An 18,447-nucleotide genomic window follows, 5' to 3' on the forward strand; every position below is an offset into this window, starting at 1 on the left:
CGTGCGGGCCGGAAGTGCGTGGGCGGGGCCGGAGGACGGCAGTGGGGGTGGGGTTAGTTGAACAGTTGAACGCTCCGGGCTGGGGTGGTCCTGTGAGCAGACAACGGGTAGAGGCCCAGGTAGCTCGGGCAGGGCAGTCGGTGGGTCGCAGAGTGGGCGCGGGGAGGGTCGTAGAGCAGGGGTGCCCCTGGTCCCGGTTGCAGCCCCCGGATGAGCCCACAGTATTTTCCTTATATGATTGGGCCCTGCGGCTGGCAGCGCGCTAGCCCAGAGCCTAAAAGGATTATGAAACCGCGTCAGGCTAAGCGGGGCGCGGAACCGGGGCGGGGAGATGAGGTGAGGAGCAACGGGTTAGGCTAGAGATGGGGACAAGCGGGGGCGCGGGGTGGGGGGCGCGTTTAGGGAGGCCTCTTCCGCCGTAACTGTGAGCCCTGGTCGATGATGACGAGACCACTGCGCAATCTGAGTTCTGGAAACCAGGTGATGGAGTGTGTTCTGAAAGCAGACTGAGACCGGGCAAGCGGGAGGCGACTCGAGCAGAGATGCGGTAGATGCGCATCGCGGGGGCTGGAGTCTGAGGGAGGCCGCTCAGGCTCTGGTTCGCGGGGGGTGGGGGGCCTTGAGATTTTCTGTGGGCCTCAGAGAATGCCTGCCCCGGAACCCCGCTTTTCAAACGACTTGGTGGCCCGCTCGCATTGTGTTTGTTTTCTGATTCCATTATGTTTTACTATGAAAACTTTTGAAAGTATAGAAAGTGAAAAGACTTTTACGAAGAACACCCATATACCCAGCACCTATATTCTACAATTGTTAACATTTTGCCATATTTGCTGTATCACATCCCTCCATCTGTTCTATCAAACCATCTTATTTTTTTTATGCAGATCTTAGTACACTTCACCCACATTTTAGAGGTCAATATTTACTTAGAGCTCTTTTTTAAGGAAAAATTCTCATGCAATCAAATGTACAAATCTTTAATTGGGTGAGTTTCACAAATGTATACACTTTTAAAATACATTTTATTGATTATTTTAGAGTTGTTCTGATTTTTTCCCCCTTTAACCCCCTCCACCCAGCACCCCCCACTCCCTAAGGTAATCCCTCCACTATTGTTCATGTCCATGGGTCATGTGTATAAATTCTTTGGCTGCTCCATTTCGTATACTGTACTTTACATCCCCATGGCTATTCTGTAACTACCTATTTGTACTTAATCCCCACACACTGTTCCCACCTGGCAACCACTAGAACGGGCTCTCTCTCTCCATGATCCTGTCCTTTTTTGCTTAGTTTGTCTTTTTAGATTCAATTGTTTATAGATATCAATTTACCGCCATTTTACTGTTCATAGGTTTGAGCTTCTTTTTCTTAAGTCCTCTTAACATTTCACATAATAAAGGTTTGGTGATGATGAACTCCTTTAGCTTTTTTTTGGTCTGGGAAGCTCTTTCTCTGCCCTCCAGTTGTAAATGATAGCTTTGCTGGATAGAGAAATCTTGGCCGTAGGTCCCTGCTTTTCATGACTTTGAATGTTTCTTGCCATCCCTTCCAGCCTACGGAAGTTTCTTTTTGAGAACTCAGCTGACAGCCTATGGGAACTCCCCTGGAGGTAACGAACTGCTTTTCTCTTGCAGCTTTGAAGATTATTTTTAACCTTTGTCATTTTAATTATGATTTGTCTTGGAGGGGGCCTCTTTTTATCTCTCTTTCTTAGGACTCTGTGCTTCCTGGATTTGCATGTCTATTGCCTTTGCCAAATTAGGGAAGTTTTCTTTCATTATTTTTTCAAATGGATTTCCAATTTCTTGCTCTTTTCCTTCTGGCACCTCTATGATGTGAATGTTGGACCTTTTGAAGTTATCCCAGAGGCTGCTTATGCTATTGTCATTTTTTTTTTGGATTCTTTTTTTTCTTGTTCTGATTGGTTGTTTTTTGCTTCCTTATGTTCCAAGTCATTGATTTGATTCTCTCCTTCATCCACTCAACTGTTGTTTCCCTGTAAATTGTTCTTTATATCAATTAGTATATCCTTCATTTCTGGCTGGGTCTTTTTTTATGCTGCACAAGTCCTCATTAAGTTCCTCGAGTATACTTATAACCAGTGTTTTGAACCCTGCATCTGAGAGATTGCTTATCTCCATTTCATTTAATTCTTTTTCTGGAGTTCTGATCTGTTGTTTCATTTGGGCCATGTTTCTTTGTCTCCTCATTTTGACAGCCTCCCTGTGCCCCTGTGTTTGTTTCTATGTATTAGGGAGAGCTTCTTTGACTCTCTGTCTTGGTAGTGTGGTCTAATGTAGGTGTCCTGTAGGATCCAGTGGCACAGCCTCACCTATCACCCAAGCTGGGTACTTGAGGTGTACCCTTTGTGTGGGCTGAGTACACTTTCCTCTTGTAGTTGAGCCTGGGTTGCTGTTGGCAGGTCAATGGGAGGGATTTACCTAGCTAGTCAGCTGCAAAGACTGGCTGTGACCACTGACCACCAACCTCTACTGCTCGTGGAGGATCAGCTGTACAGGGGCAGGATGGTGGTGTTCCGATGAGGTCTGTAGCTGCCCACTGGGTGCACTGGCCCTGGGGTTTCCCAGGTGGTGCCGGCCAAAGTCAGCCCCCACCTGTGTCTTGCCCAGGGCCACCCTACCTGAGCTGTAAAGCAATCTGAGATGGCTGCTACTTGTGCTGGGCTTACAGATTCCCAGGTTGAAGCCAAGCTGTGAATCTACGCTGGCTGCTGCTAGTGCCGGGCCTGGGGCTCACTGAGGCCAGCTGTCGCTTACTTAAGAGGATTTAGGAAGTTATGCAGTATGAGCCAAGATCAGTCATTCATATGGAAAAACAGCTTGGGTGGACCCCTAAGTTGGGTGGGGCAGAGTGTCTGGGGATCTCCACGGCAGGTCAAACAGTGTTAGCCGGGTTGTGGAGTCTCACGTATGGCACAAGCTTGCTGGCTCTGTGGCTCTGTCGGGGGAGGCTTCAGAAAACGGACAATGGCCTCTGGTGGCATTGATGTCAGACACTTTAGTTTCTCCCAGTGTGCTGCTGGTGACTTTCAAGTTGCTATCCTGGTGCTGGAGAGCAAAGGAAGTGAGTTTGAGTAGGTGAGTCCATATGCGGGTTCTTTAGAAGAACTGCTTGGGACTCCAGAAGTTTCTTCCACTGACTAAATCCCCACTGGTTTTTGTAGCCAAAAGTTGTGGGGATTTATCTGTCACTGGAACCCTGGCTGGGGGGTCTGATGTGGGGCTGGGACCCCTCACTCCTCCTGAATTTTTTTCACCACACATGGGTGTGGCACCAGCCCCTTCTACATCTGCACCCCTCCTACCAGTATAGATGGATGTGGTTTCTTTAATTCTGCAGTTGTCAGACTTCTATTCCACTCTATTTCTGACAGTTCTGTGTGATGGTTGTTCTATGTTTTAGTTGTATTTTTGATGTTGTGCGAAGAGGCAAGCCATGTCTGCCTGCGCTGCCATCTTGACCAGAAGTCAAATGTCTATACTCTTGTAGCCAAAACCGCTATCGGTTATCAAAATACAATTAGAGCATTTCCATCATACAGAATATTCTTTCATATCCGTCCCACCTTCCACCTCCCAGTCAATCATTGTTTGTTTTTCTCATCATCTCTTATAATTTGACCCTCTGATTTACATTTTTTTCTCTTTCTGTTGCTTTGATTGAACCCTGAACTTTGGCAGTCAATTCAGTACATAAGTTCTGAGGGGTATTAAACTTTAAAAAATAGGTGTGCTCCCTTTTCCATAAGTGTATATAATCAACGCAATTTGGACTTTGAGTGGATCAAAGCTTACCACAAACTTGATGGTGATCTTTTTTCACCTGCATCTTCTGGATGATGAACAGGGAATAATAATAAAATAAAAGTTATCATTTTTGGACACTGTGTACTCAGCATTGTGTCACACACTTAACATGCACAGTGTATAATTTTTAAATCCAAATTGAAGAACATTCTGCAGCCCAATGAATAGGTTTTCCTTTTTCATTTTATAAGTGAGGAAGGTTAGGCCCAGAGAAACCAAAGAATTCCCAAGGCTTCAAGTCTAGAAAATGGTTCTATTAGAATTTGAGACTTTGATTCTCAGATTTTCAGAAGTTATGTGGGCCGGGCATGCAGTAAGTATTAGGGGTTAATGAATGGTTTTGTTTGTAACAGTAGCCCAGAACTACAGTTGGGTTTGTCAACGTAAAAAACATTCGAACGTATAGAGAATTTTTGGTGAGTTTATTTGAGCCAAACTGACAATTGCAGGGAAGAAAATCTCAACAAATTGAGAAATGCTCCCAAGAACGGCAGTTTAGCACCTTATTTTATACATTACAATCAAAAGTGGAGGTGGAAGGGGGTTACATGAAACCCATTGATAATAAATTAGGGAGGTGAGCGAAAGCAAGGGTGAGGGAACCTCCGTGACTGGATAAAGGGGAAAATGATAGACTCACACTTCACACAGGTGGGTATAGGGTAGTTAACAATGAGCATGAGAGCAATAACAGTGAGGGGGTTCGTGGTCTCCCCCTGGTACATGCAGTGCCTGTGCTTCGAGGGGTCTGGGAAAAAAATTTGACATCCCAAAGATATGTTACCATAGATGCAAAACGACAACAGACGGGCTAAGTTAGTAGCTGCTGACCTTTGTTAGGGGACAGTCCCAGACTAGGACATGATGAGCAACCATAAACTGCTTTTAGTTAATAAGTTTTAATTTCAGGCCGTCCTGCATGTTTACTATTAGTGTCTGAGTTTGTAAGGTCAGTTGTGTCTTGTGACACCCTGCTAACTCAACTTGCTCCCTTTGCTTGGGCCAAAATGGGCTGCAGACAGTTTGGCTGGGAAAACGCTGCTGCAATCTTGCTGGTAGGCCAGAGCCTCTGGATCCAGCCCACCCCCACCCCATTGAGGTAGAAGGTAAATAAGAGTGCTCGCGGGCACCTCCAGTCCTGGAGAGCGCTCAGGATTTCCCAGCCTTGTCCATTCAGTCTCCTTCCTTTGTCGCCCAGAGGCTGTTCAGTCAGCCTTTAGTGTCTCTCAGGAGGAAAGGCCCCCAGTATAGTTGTATATTTCAGTGTGCTCGCGAGGGGAGCAGGTTTAGCGTCCTCCTACACTGTCATCTGGAACCTCCTCATTACATCCCCCTTCATCAAGAAGGACAGTCTGTTCCGCCTGCTTCATTGGTCAGAATTGAGTTGCGTGCGCGTGCCACAGCTGCAGACGTGCCTGGGAGATCAGGCGTCTGGCTTTCCAGCGTCTGTCTTAAAAGTGGGCTCTGCTGGGAAGGGTAGAAGCTGGAAAAGACTATTTTTTAGGTGACCATCAATGCTGGCCGCAAAGGCCTTTATGAGTAATTACACGGCTGGGGTTCATACAACCTGCTTCCTGTCATAGTGCATATTGCCATCTCTAAATTGCTAGGATGTATTTGGGCTTCATATTTAGCTCATGATTGAGAATTTGGCGCTCTGGCCTTTTGGCAATACCTGTCAATCAAGTTCAGCTTTAGGAGTGTCTTTTTATTGGATACACAGTGCTCTTTGTACTTTTGCTTAGATTTGTTACTGAATTCAGTGTTAATATTTATTGACGTCAAACAGAGAAATTAAAAAGCTGCTAGGTGGGTGTAGTGCCCGGCCCACAGGAGGAGATCAGTAGGTATTTGTGGCATTGAAAAACAGCTACTTGTAATAGAATTGAAACCATGGTGGAAGTCATTAGGTGAGTCATAATGAACACATTTTTCCTCAAGGTGACACTCAGTGAACTTCAGCTAGTCAACTGTGTGTCTGTAATGAAGAAAATGAAAATTAGAGAACGTACAGTGGGGGGCAAAAGTAGGTTTACAGTTTTTTTTAAAATTTTAATTACAGCATACATGAAATGGTTTATTTTTTGTCTTAACTATTTATTAATTATTGTTTTCCATATGAACAACTATAAACCTACTTTTGCCCCATACCTGTATATGAAGTGAATTATGCCTAAATATGAGATACAATGATGGAGGGAATAACATCTTTTTTTCCCGCCCCCTACATTGGATATCACTCTTTAAAATTGCAGTTGTTTAAAATGTTAACAACTTGGGCAGCAGTTACAGTCAAGACAATGTGGTCTGTTCCTACTGCTATGAACAGTCCAAGCATAGTTACAAACAAAAATAGAATAAGCTGGAAATTTCTATAACTACATAAAGATGGGGCTACGATGGTAAGCTGTTATTGTTAATGTTTTTACTTTTTCTCAATTTTTTAAAGATTTTATTTATTTTTAGAGGGGAAGGGAGGGAGAAAGGAAGAGAAACATTGATGTGAGAAAGAAACATCCATCGGTTGCTTCTGGTATATGCCCTGTCCAGGGACCGAACCTGCAAACCAGGCATGTGCCCTGAACTGGAATGAACCAGTGGCCTTTTGCTTTGCAGAATGACGCTCAACTAACCGAGCCATACCAATCAGGGCTTATTTTACTTTTTTATTTGAAATTCTTATTTAAAAAAAAAATTTCAATTACAGTTTACATTCAGTATTATTTATTATTAGATTCAAGTATACAGCATACTGGTTAGACAACCATATATACTTTACAAAGTGGCCTTCCCCCATATTTCAAGTACCTACCTGGTATACCATACATAGTCATTACAATATCATTGACTATATTCTCTATATTCCTGTACATTATATCCCTATGAGTATTTTGTGGCTACCAATTTGTACTTCTAATAAACATCTTTAAAAGCTCTGGTCATTTCTTTAATAGAAAATTTCTATTAAAATTTTCTAATCAAATTCAGAAAAAATTCTTGTTCTATAGAACTATTGATATGCGGTATAGCTTCCTGTAATAAGAGAAGAAAGCATGTTCTATCCAATTTTTCATCTATATATTTATTAAGAAAAGTTACCATCATTAAGTATCACAATTTCCCACTCACTACTTTGCAAATTACCAGCAGCAGGTCCTTCCAAATTTACTGTTTTCTGTGACTAAAAATGTCGCAAAAATGGGTGCTTCCTAAAACCATTGGGTAAAAAGGGTTACATGTACAAAAACATGTAAGGATATTTATATATTCTCAACATATCATGGGGAGGAAAATGTCCCTTTACAATGAGAAATCTTATGGGTATTACCTTAACCAAATGATCAAGCTTAATGTCACCAATTATGGGACAAACTGACATGCACTGAGAGGGACACAACCTGACCTATTTAGGATTTCTCCCCACAATACCTGTCTTGAATCAAATCATAAGGAAACAATTAGCCATATACAAATTAAGGGACACTTTACAAAGCAACTGATCTGAATTTTTACAAAAATGTCAGTGTTGAGAAAAAAACAAAATGGGCTGGGAGTGGTACCAGATTAAAGGAGACTAGAGACAAGACAATTAAATGTAATGTAGGATCTTGAACTGGAACCTGGATTTAAAACAACTCTAAAGAACAGAATTGGGACAATTGGGAGAACTTTAATGTAAATTACGTGAGATAGTAGTATTGATGTTATCTTCCTGATTATGTTAATTACATTGTAGTTCTATGGGAGACTGTCCCTTGTCCTTAGGAGATACACACCGAAATGTTTAGAAGTGAAGAGTCATAACATCTGCAACTAATTCTCAAATGACTCAGGAAATAAATGCATGCAAATACACTGGCAGAGAAAGGGAGAAACAAATATGGCAAAATATGACCAATTAGGGAATCTAAATGAAGAGGATATGGTTGTTCATAGTTCTATGTTTACGACTTTTCTGTAGACGTTTAACTCTTAAAAGTCAGGAGGAAAAGTACGGTATCTTTCAAGGCGCCAACAAAATGACCTGAAATAAGTTATTTTCTAAAATATGTAGTCCTTTTCATGTTAAACCATATATAACCAGGTATATCCTGTACAACACTACATATATATCAAAATTTGTTATTTTATAATATTTTTAGTCCAGACATGGACCCTCTCATGAGATCTAAAGTTGATGTTCTCTACTCTTAGAAATTTAGCTTTCAGCATTTTTAGAAATGCCTTTTTATCATTTCCTTCTGTACTTACTTTTTGGGGAAAAAAAAGAGAGGGGTAGCATTAGCATAAGACTGGAAATCAATGACTCTAAGTCTGCAAATTATAGTGTTAAGATTTCATTTGGAGCCTCGGCCAGTGTGGCTCAGTTGGTTGGAGCGTCGTTCTGTAAACAAGAAGGTCACATGTTGAATCCCTGGTCAGGGCGCAAGCTTGGGCTGCAGGTTTGGTCCCTAGACGGGGTTTGTATAAGGGGCCCCAATCGGAGTTTTTCTCTCTCTGCTTCCCTCCCTTCCCCTCTCTCTAAAATTGATAAGCATGTCCTTGGGTGAGGATTAAAAAACAAAACAAAACAAAAACCAAAAACAAAAAACCTGCTAAAATAAAAAGCACTAAAGAAAATTTCATTAGAATTTCAGAAATGGCTCAGCCTTATCTCCCACTTTTTCTGGATAATTTTCCTGTGCTTAAACTTCCCATACCATTCAAAACTGACGGTAGCTTAACCAGCTATGTCTTTAAACATTTCAGTAATGGAAACGGGAAAGCTGGTGAAGTCGGTGGGAGCTGGGACAATTTTTTTAAATGAATATTTAAACCTCAAATACTTGAGTATTCAAGTCTTTGGTTGGGTACTTTAATATGATTCTATCCAGAGAGAGGGCCAATTAGAGCTACACTAAAGCTGCAACTGGTGAAGAATCTGCAGTCACTCATACATGCTGAGAGAGGGGTGTTTGGTACCATATGGTTTGTGCAGTGATCTTGTCTTTGTGCTTAGACAAAACTAGAAAGTGGTCTTGTGTTGTCTCACTTCATCAGAGCCACAGAGCGGCCTGGTGTGATGTTTTGTAAGACGGTGTCCAAAACGACACCACACCCCAGCTGGGCGCACCAAACCAGCTTCTGCCACCGCCCAGGCCTAACTGTGTGTCAGGTCCCAGGTGTCGGGCTGCCGTGTTCTTTCTCAGCTCTTACTGGTTAGTGTATTTGGTATGGAATTTGGCTTTTTGCAGATACAGTTTTACTGTTGAGGTCTTTTAAAAAATTTTTATTTTACTATTACAATTGATGTACAATATTATATTAGTTTTAGGTGTACAACTCAGTGATTAGACATTTGTATAACTTATGAAGTGATCACCCCAATAAATCTAGTAACGTTACATCTTACACCATATATTATTATTGACTATGTTCCCTGTGCTGTACTTTACATCCTCATGGCTATTCTGAAACTCCAATTTGTACTACTTTCTTTTTTAACGATTTTATTGATTTATTTCAGAGAGAGAGAGGAAGGGAGAGGGGAAAGGGAAACATCTGTCGGTTGCCTCTCTCATGCGCCTGTCTGGGGACCTGGCCTGCAGTCCTCTCAGCTCACTGAGCCACAACAGCCAGGGCCGATTTGTACTTCTTAATCTCTTCACCTTTTTTACCCATCCTCCCAACTCCCTTTTCTCATTTGGCAACTATCAAAATGTTGTCTGTATTTTTGACTCTGTTTCTGATCTGCTTGTTTGCTTATTTTGTTTTCTAGGTTCAACACGTAAGTGGAATCATGTTATTTGCCTTTGTGTGAATTATTTCATTCAGCACAATGCTCTCTCTAGGTCCATCCATGTTGTTGTAGATGACAATATTTTATTCTTTTTTTTATGGCTGACTCATATTCCATTGTGTATATGCATCAATTCCTATTTATCCATTCAATTGTTGATGGGTACTTAGGTTGCTTCCATATCTTGACTACTGTAAATAATGCTACAGTGAACATATGGATGTGTCTTTTTGATTTAGTGATTTCTATCTCCATTTTTATGTTTCCTGTCTCTTTGCTGAAATTCTTACTAAGTTTACCTACTCTTCCCCTAAGCTTACTGAGCATCCTTATAACCATTGCTTTGAGCTGTGCATCTGGAAGATTGCTTGTCTTCGTTTTATTTAGTTCTTTTTTTGGAGTTCTGTTCCATTCTTTTATTTGGGACATGTTTCTTTGTCTTTCATTTTGGTTACCTCCCTGTGTTGATTTCTATGTATTAGGTAGTGCTGTCTCCCAGTCTGGATAGAATGGCCTTATGTAGTAGGTGTCCTGTAGGGCCCAGTAGTGCAGCCTCCCCCGTCACCAGAACCCCTGGCTGTGTATACTCTCCTGTTGTAGTTGAGCCTTGATTGCTGTTAGCACCTAAGGCCGATGGGCTTCAGGGACGGGCGGTAACTACAGAGGAAGAGCAGTGGTGCAGGGGCTGAGCCCACAGAGGAGGATTTGCTTCAGTAGGGCTCTGGTGCCCAGTAAGTTCATCCCTTGAGGTGTTTGGGTGGTGCTTCAGCAGTGTCTGAGGCCGACCACCAGGTGCACTGGCTCTGGGGCTTCCTGAGAGGGACAGGTCAAGGTGAGCTGCTGCCTGTGCCCTGCCCAGGGCCACCAAGCCTGAGCTACAGAGTGATCTTCAGATGGCTGCTACTTGTGAACCGAGGCTGGCCGCTGCTTGTACTGGCCAAATGCTCCTTTTTTTTTTTTTTTTTGCACTGAGGCCAAATGCTGCTTGTTTGGGGTTTGTGAGCCCTTGAGAGATTTAGGAGAATCTGAAGCATGAGCTAAGACAGGCCATTTGTTTGGAAAAGGCACTGGAAATGGCTTGTGTGGGCCTGCAAGTTGGGTGGGACAGGGTCTCAGGGAATCACCAGAGCAGAGTGAATGGCGTTAGCTAGGTTGATGCAGACTCAGCTATGGCGCCTACCTGCCAGCTCTGTGGACGGCTCAGAAAAGGAACAATGGCCTCTGCCAGCACTTCCGTCTGGCATAAAGCTGCCCCTCTGGCTCTCTCCTTGAAACCAGACAATTCAGTTCCTCCCCATATGTCCCTGGCACCTTTCTGGAGCTCAGAGGGAGTGAGTCTGAAAAAATCCATGCTGGCTCTTTAAGAGGAATGCCCAGGACTCCAAAAGCCCTGTCTCACTCAGCCACAGTCCCTGCTGTTTTTCACAGCCAGTAGTTATGTGGACTTCTCTTCCCAACACTGAAACTCTGGGCTGGGGGCCCTGGTGTGGGGCTACAACCCCTTACTCTTGAGGGGGCACCTCCACAGACTAAATATCTCTACCAATGTTTAACCAACACATACAGATGTAGAATCAGCTTTTTCAGTGCCTCTGCCCCTCCAACCAGTTTCAAGGTGCCATCTTCTTTGTTTTTTAAATTCTCACCCAAGGAAACGTTTTTATTGTTTTGGGGGAGGGAGGGAGAAAGAGAGAGAGAGAGAGAGAGAGAGAAAGGAAAAACAAAGCATCAATGTGAGAGAGAAACATCAATCAATCGCCTCCCTTCCACGCCCCAACCAGGGACCAAATCTGCAACGTGGGTATGTGCCTTGACAAGGAATCCAACTTACCACCTTTTATCGTATGGGATGAAGCTCCACCCAAATGAGCCACCTGGAGAGAGCAGAGGTGGCTGCTGCTTAGCCCTAGTTACAGGACTTCTGTTCAGCTAGATGTCAGGTGGTTCTGAACAATGGTGGTTCTGTAGTTCTGTTGTGATTTTGATGCGGCCGTGAGAGGATGTGCATACCGCACTTACCTGCGCTGTCATCTCGACCAGGCACTTCTGTGCAGGTCTTGAAGATAAGCCTCGACTTCCCTTGGTATGAGGTAAAGGCTTTCCTGAAGAGAGGTGGTCTTCCATCAGCCACTCAGAAAAGAGATGAGTCCATCCTTAGGTTGGGAGTTAGAGTGCAGAGGAATCTTCTCACTGACCACCACATCGTGAACATTTTCTCTGCATCAGGAAATATTCCCCTACTGGCTCTTAATGATGGATTTTAAAGACACCATCTCTAGAGGTGTCTTATTCTTTACGTATGGCTGGCTATATAAATTTTGAATAAGATTTCCAGGTGATTTTGGTGCGTGCTCCTTTAGAGAATAAACAGTCTACACCCATGTTCCCATATTGGTGTTCAGATTCTAGGTGCTCTGTTCTGTTTTACTGGTCAATTTTTCTCTCTGTGCTAATTCCATCCATCTTAATTACTAAAGTTTTAGATACTTGTTAGGGAAGGTTTTCCCTCCTCTTCTAAAGGAGGCTCTTCCTTATCCTTGGGCTGTTGCTCTTTCATATAAATTTTAGAATGAGCTTATCAATTTTCACCAAAAAACTACGGTGAGATTTTTAACTTATAGGTTAACTTTGGGACAATGGACATTTTTGTGGCATGGAGTCGTCTTATCCATGAAATATTTTTCCAATATTTTTATGTCATCATTGTTTTTTATTTATATTTTATAAATTCTTCCATACAAATCTAATAAATATTTTACCACTGATTTTTAATGCCATCTTTACCATATGTGAAGTTATACATAATACTCTATGCCTACACCAAAACTGCCTTGTTTGAATTCTTCAAAGTAATTTCTCAGTAAGTCCTGTTATTTTATAGGAAACATGTCCTCCACCGCAACTTTTGCAGGCTGTTTGCCAACCTCTGGTTTAAGTGATCATGATGCATGTTTGAGTATAGATCCCAGAATATTTTTTAAAAAACCATTTTTTCATTTAAATGAAAAGATAACCATTTCAGCCAATGTGTAGCTACAGGGTTTTAAAATTCATTTAGATTTATCACAGCCCTTTACTTATTCAAAAGTATTTATTTCCACAAATTTTCACCTGTAGGCGAATATTACAGTGACCAGTACAAGCATTTTTCTATAAACAAATGGTGTAAATCACAGATTTGTTCAACATGGAAAACTATTGCTAGTGTTCCTTCTGCGATGTCAGCTTCAGCCCTGAATGCGCGAGCCCTGCAGAGAGGCAGCCCTTCCTGGACCGTCACTTGGAGGGACAGTACTGCCGCCCGGCCTGGGCCGCTGTGCTCTGGGATCGCTCCAGAAAGAGGCTCCGACGCACTTCTCATTGGTGCCCTTTACTAGGGTTAGAATTGTTTTAAGGAAAACATTCTTTAGTATCTAAAGACCTTTATAATAAGATTAAAAAAAAAAGTCTTACATTTTATTGTCCTTTGACATCAGCCTCTATTTTTCTAATTACCATCCTAATTCTCTAATCACGGCACCAATGTGCATAAAAGGTTAATTGATGGCTATTTGGCTCATGCAGCAAATTAGGGAAACTGACTGCAGAGAAATATTCTATGAGGAAAAACTACAGGGTCGTGCCCCGTGCTACCACGTTTTAATAACTGTTTAGTAGTCATACAGGCATCATACAAGGGTTTCAATTCAGGACACCCTTGCTGCCTTAGAATTAGGTTGATTGTATGAAAACAATTAAATTTTCCATATGCCAAAGAAATTGGTCGCTATCATGTTAATGCATTATTTGAGGCTCTAAGTAAATATTTGAGGAGAAACTCCTATTGACATGTTCCATGGAAAGGGGAAAAAAGTCTTCTGCGGGTGTAATAGGCTTGCCAGGTACCATCCCCGCACCCGCAGGCGCGCTGGCATGGACAGAATGTGTGTCGGGTCACCGACTTGGGTGCCTCTCCGCCTCAACAGCAATTATTAATACAACGCTTAAAACAAAATTGTTCAATCTGTAAATACGTAATCTTTAAAATACTTCTGATGTTTCAAAAGACAAAATTCCACCATGATATTATGTCAGCAACAGTTCAGAGAAATAAGTGATAAGTCAGTTATCTTAGTAACTGCTAAAGGCACATACTGAGAAAGTGTCAACTGAATAATAAGTGTTAAAAAATAAAAAATAAACATAGATCTTTAGGGCAGAGTTTAAGCCTTTATGTTGAATTAAGTTATTTAAATTAAAAATCATTGATTTCATGAAGTTGGAAAAAGTTTGAGTTGAACTGACTTAAAAATGCAAAAAATATAAATGCTAACAAAGGATTTTTAAAGTTTCCCTATAGATGCTTCTTAGTAGCCAATTAGTGGCCTATAAAAGACTTTTTAAGTGTATATAAATTAAGTAGCTTCAGTGAAATACCTTTATCTTTTGGAAGAGAACCAAATCGGCCGTCTCTTGGGCTAAGTAAAGGACTATTCATAAGTTTTCTCCCATTTGTTCTAGTTGCCAGGCTTTTATTCAGCAAGTCCTTGGGACCTAGTGATGAACCAGTGCCAGGAGAGGTAGTGACCCTAAGAGATGGAGGGGAGGGTGTAAGACAGTCTGTAGGACACTAAGCTGCTGCGCACTTGGAATCCCTGCTTTCAAACCCTTCAGCACCCCACCAGGCCATTTTTGGTTATCCTGAAGATAAAGGACGGTCCTTACATGAGAGACTGAGCTTTACAGTGTAGGAAAAAGTAAGTTATACTTTATAAACAACTTTAAAAAGAGGGAGCCACAGACCCCCCTTGGTCTTAGACTGGCCTTCCAAACACAGTGAGTGTGTGGGCCGAAGGAGCGTGTCCTGCATGTCAGATCATGTAGCTGTAACCGGGAGAGGAAGCACCGCTCTGCGCAGACCCCCAAGAGAAGTCCGGTGCTTAGTGCGGAGGTTGAGGGGGTAGTGCTGATGGCAGATGTGGCCATGCTGGGCTGCCGTCTTTGCTCAGGTGCTGTGCTTTTTTCCGCCCAGTGGGCAAGGAGAACGGCCAAGGAAGCTGCGCTGTAAGGGCAGAGTTCACACGATTGTTTAGTGCCGGGAGTGCGTTGTTTCCAGGAGACTTTTAAGGTGGGTGGCTGTGTCAGAGAAGGCGGTGTGCATCTGGCGGGGTGTTGTGTAATTCACGGAGAGATCTTATCTTAATATATAGGGGCTCTATGATTTACAAACACCATCTGTTCATGTCGTGGAAACAGCATGCTGTTATCTACCAGAATTACGGAATAGTAGTAAAAAAGTGTGTGTAAAGAATGTGTAGGGTTTTCTAATTGAATGTCTGCTTTTGAAGAGATGAAGAAAAATTTGTAAAAGCAGCAAACATATAGCCTGGTTGGGTGGCTCAGTTGGTTGGAGCATTGTCCCATACACCAAAAGGTTGCAGGTTCGATTCCTGGTCAGGGCATATGTCTAGGTTCTGGGTTTGATCCCTGGTTGGGGCATGTATGGGAGGCAACTGATCAATGTTTCTTTCTCCCCATTCCTTTCTCTCTAAATTCAATAAACATATCCTTGGGTGAGGATTAAAAAAAATAAAGTAGAAAACATAAAATCTGTTGTAATATTGTCACCAAATACTCTTAATTTTTATTTCAAAGCAGAGATATTTGATTTTTATGTGGTAAATCTGAAAATATTGAAAATAACAAGAAAAGGGAGAAAGTTGACATACGTCATTCTTTCTTTAAAAAGAACACACACACACACAACCACCAAAATCTTTTGGATAGTAACTTAATCCCTGAATTGTTATTTAGAAAGGTTTTTCAAATAATCCCATTCTCAAGATGGTTTGTTTTCCTGTATTATTTTGGTTTTCTGGACTTACCAGTGCATTATGTGATGTTCTTATTGGAGGTTTAATGGCATTAAAGGATTCAAGGCTTTTATGCTGACTTGTTTGGTTTTTAATCTGTATATAAAGCAAGTCATTACTCCTTTCTGACTTTTATAAAGATTTGTGTTGACTCAGTTAAATACGTGGACTAGCACTGGAAACATTTTCTTCCTGCTCACATTTTTAGTTTGGGACAGCCGCCTTTTCAGCATAACTTCAGTAAACTCAAGACTACACAGAAGGGTCTAGCACATTAGGAATTGTGTCATCTAGTTTAGCTTCAGAAACCAGTACTCAGAACGTCTGGGCTGGAGGTCAGCTGGAGCATTGTCTCTGCATCACCAGGCATTAAAAAATACCTCTGGGAAATTTCTCAAAAGGCCCAGGCCGGTATTCTTGCTCTGAAAACATTTCCCCACAAACCGCTCCACACCTGTAATTTGCACACACTGTGTGAAAGTGTCATGGTTTTTACTACCATTATTTGTTAAAGGTCCTTTGAAGGCAACTTACGTGACTTACAATATTTTTCATATTTCATTTTGTATACTCTTCAGATTGAAACTAGGCAGTTTCCGTTTTATAGACTGGCACCTTTGATATGGTCATGGAGGGAGCCTGGTGGTATAGGTTATAATGTGTGTTTGTTTATACCGAAATCACACTTTAAAAAAGTCACATTTCAAGTGTTTTTATTCTGAGCAGTAGGTACAAAAAATAATGACAGATGTCTTATTCTGCATAGTTCCGCGCTCTGCACATCCCCTCAGGCTGACTTAATCCACGCTTACAGATCGAACAGATCCTTAAATCACTTCACTGTGTACTTCCTTCTTGCTCTCGTTGGCAGTCGCGCCGGAGTTGGAAATGTGCATTGTCAGACTTCATTGAGAAACTCCAGGTTGAGACACGCCGGGATGTGGATTGAGTCCATAGTCAGTGAAGATGGATTAAATGGGAACAAAACGGGAAACATGTGCTTATAGTCTAACAGCAGCTGCTGAGCATCATTCCGCTCTTGCAGTTGTGCCTGTGGGGAAGGACAAGACAGTGTAAGAAACTTACTACCCCTACAGCTTGCCCGCTTAGGGGAACTCAGGAGGGTGACTTGGCGCGAATCATGGAAGCAGTGCCGGTAACCGGGTAGGACTGCAGGAGAAAGTGGTCTTCCCTCTCCCTGAGGTATTTAGCAGTGAGCGAAGCCCTGGTTTAGGCTTGTTGGAGGTCAGATGACTAACCTTGCTCCTAATTTTAGCATTCTTTAAAAAATTTTCCATCTAAGGGAGAAGAGAAGAATACATGTCAGGTGCAAAGCATGTGGCAAGTCAGCGTGCTAAGGTGGTTAGGGCCACGACACTGACACCCTGGGCGGGTCCTGAACCTTCCTGTGTCTCACTTTTCTTCTCTGTCAAATGCAGTGGGAAGAGTGAGGCCACATCAAGTGACAGGGCGGCAGAATGAAATAAAGAAAATGCGACCCATCTGTAAAGTGATCCATGAGAGACTCACTTTAGAGACAAAGAGATTGAAAGGGAAAGGGTGAAAAAGATCCTCAAGGTCGACACATTCTGCCCATACCACCCAAGCAAATGGTTTGCTCTGACGCCAACTTGTATTTACCCTCCATCAGGTATGCACAATCTAGAGGGACAGCATGGGTTGTCCCACCATGTCCAATGAAACAAACTATAGTTGGAAAAACAAACAAAAAAATTTGGCAGGATTGCAAGTGTGCAGTTGACTGCTGAGGAAGACTGAGGGGCTAACTGTGGAATATCTTCAGAGACTATCTGACCTGCTTCAGCTACCTTTCCCCTCTGCCGCTAATTCAAACTTGAACTCCGACTTGGCACGTATCCTTTCACCTTTGGTCAAAATTCCACTTCTGTAAACAGCACGCTTGCCAATTTATAAGCAGTCACATTAAAAACAACCCAGACTTTCTAAACTCGTACTTTGGTTTGTGTAAATCATAAAAATCAGTAGTGGGTCAGGTTCCATTGGCTTCTTTTCTGTCATCCAACTCTGCCTCCCTTTCAGCAGTTGACTGTGTGTCCTGATCCCTGGACCCTTCCCATCGGTGCCCCTGGCGGTTGAGGCGGCCACGTGGGTGAGTCTCTGCCTGCTTCTCCCCGTGGCCAGGATCGTGACTGCTCCACTGCACCTAAGAGAACAACCTTGGACCTGACTTGACATCTCTCCCTTGACCTTCAGCCTCTATTCTCTGCTTACACATGCTGCTAGAATTAATTTATTCTTTTCCTTTTTCATGCCCTGATCACTTTCCCCCATTTCTTTTTATCCTTGTTTTGTGCTGTCATCCATTCACTGGCTATAGAGGCTGTTTAAAAGCCTGAGAAAGCATTGTGTCTCAAGGGGTTTCCCATGTATAGTGGAGAAATGTTCATGGTTGAAGTAATCCCGGCATGACTGAGCATTCCGACGCTGTCAGCTGTAGGCACACTAAAGGTTAGGCACCAGCCAAAATCACCTCCGGCCCAGTGCGAGGAGGCTCATCTTTAAGTTAAAAATTCCCATCATCTTAGGACAGATTTAAATAATCATTTCCCCGATGTTTTCTTTTGAGCATATTCCTAACGGCAAATATAATTCTTACAGATAAGATATAAGAGCTCAAATGTTTTCTTAAAAGAATATTTCTAGTTCCATTCTTGAGTAGGGTTGATACTCTGCTTGCTTTGTTAATTTCACTTGGTGCTATATAGTTCAGTTATTTGCTAGTGGCAAATGAAATAGACTATGTCTAATATCTGAGAGGCAGAGATCATGAAAGTTCAGTCTTCTGTGTGTATATACGTTATCATGGGTGATATGATTCATTCTTACCTAAAATTGTAAGGCCTCTTGTCATGTAATTAACCAGTATTTTATTAATAAACACAAGGTTAAAAAACTAAACTTTCAATTTCCATTCTTAGTTTTAGACTAGGACTTTAAAACTCAC

At 42.3% G+C, this 18,447-nt stretch overlaps 1 protein-coding gene, 1 long non-coding RNA gene and 2 other non-coding genes across 5 annotated transcripts in view; 3 read left to right on the plus strand and 1 right to left on the minus strand.

Moving 5' to 3' along the window:
* Window positions 1-55: 55 nt before the first annotated feature.
* LOC129078716 (uncharacterized) lies at window positions 56-18,410 on the plus strand. Its single transcript, XR_008529996.1, has 3 exons — window positions 56-119; window positions 16,901-17,112; window positions 17,523-18,410. It is a non-coding gene; the product is annotated as an uncharacterized LOC129078716 (long non-coding RNA).
* On the plus strand, window positions 184-325 carry LOC129078965 (small Cajal body-specific RNA 17). The gene has a single exon (XR_008530031.1). It is a non-coding gene; the product is annotated as a small Cajal body-specific RNA 17 (non-coding RNA).
* On the plus strand, window positions 433-515 carry LOC129078960 (small Cajal body-specific RNA 18). Its single transcript, XR_008530028.1, has one exon. It is a non-coding gene; the product is annotated as a small Cajal body-specific RNA 18 (non-coding RNA).
* Window positions 16,121-18,447, minus strand: part of MYO5B (myosin VB) — a 284,649-nt gene continuing 282,322 nt past the window's right edge. For both annotated transcript variants that reach the window (XM_054583631.1, XM_054583630.1), the window contains one exon: window positions 16,121-16,512. In XM_054583631.1, the coding sequence (XP_054439606.1) occupies window positions 16,360-16,512 (153 nt within the window). In that variant the 3' untranslated portion in view covers window positions 16,121-16,359. The remainder of the gene's footprint in view (window positions 16,513-18,447) is intronic.

This window comes from Pteronotus mesoamericanus, unplaced genomic scaffold, assembly GCF_021234165.1.
Source record: "Pteronotus mesoamericanus isolate MK-2021 breed Mesoamerican mustached bat unplaced genomic scaffold, CSHL_Meso_final contig_74, whole genome shotgun sequence".
Classification (NCBI taxonomy): domain Eukaryota; kingdom Metazoa; phylum Chordata; class Mammalia; order Chiroptera; family Mormoopidae; genus Pteronotus; species Pteronotus mesoamericanus.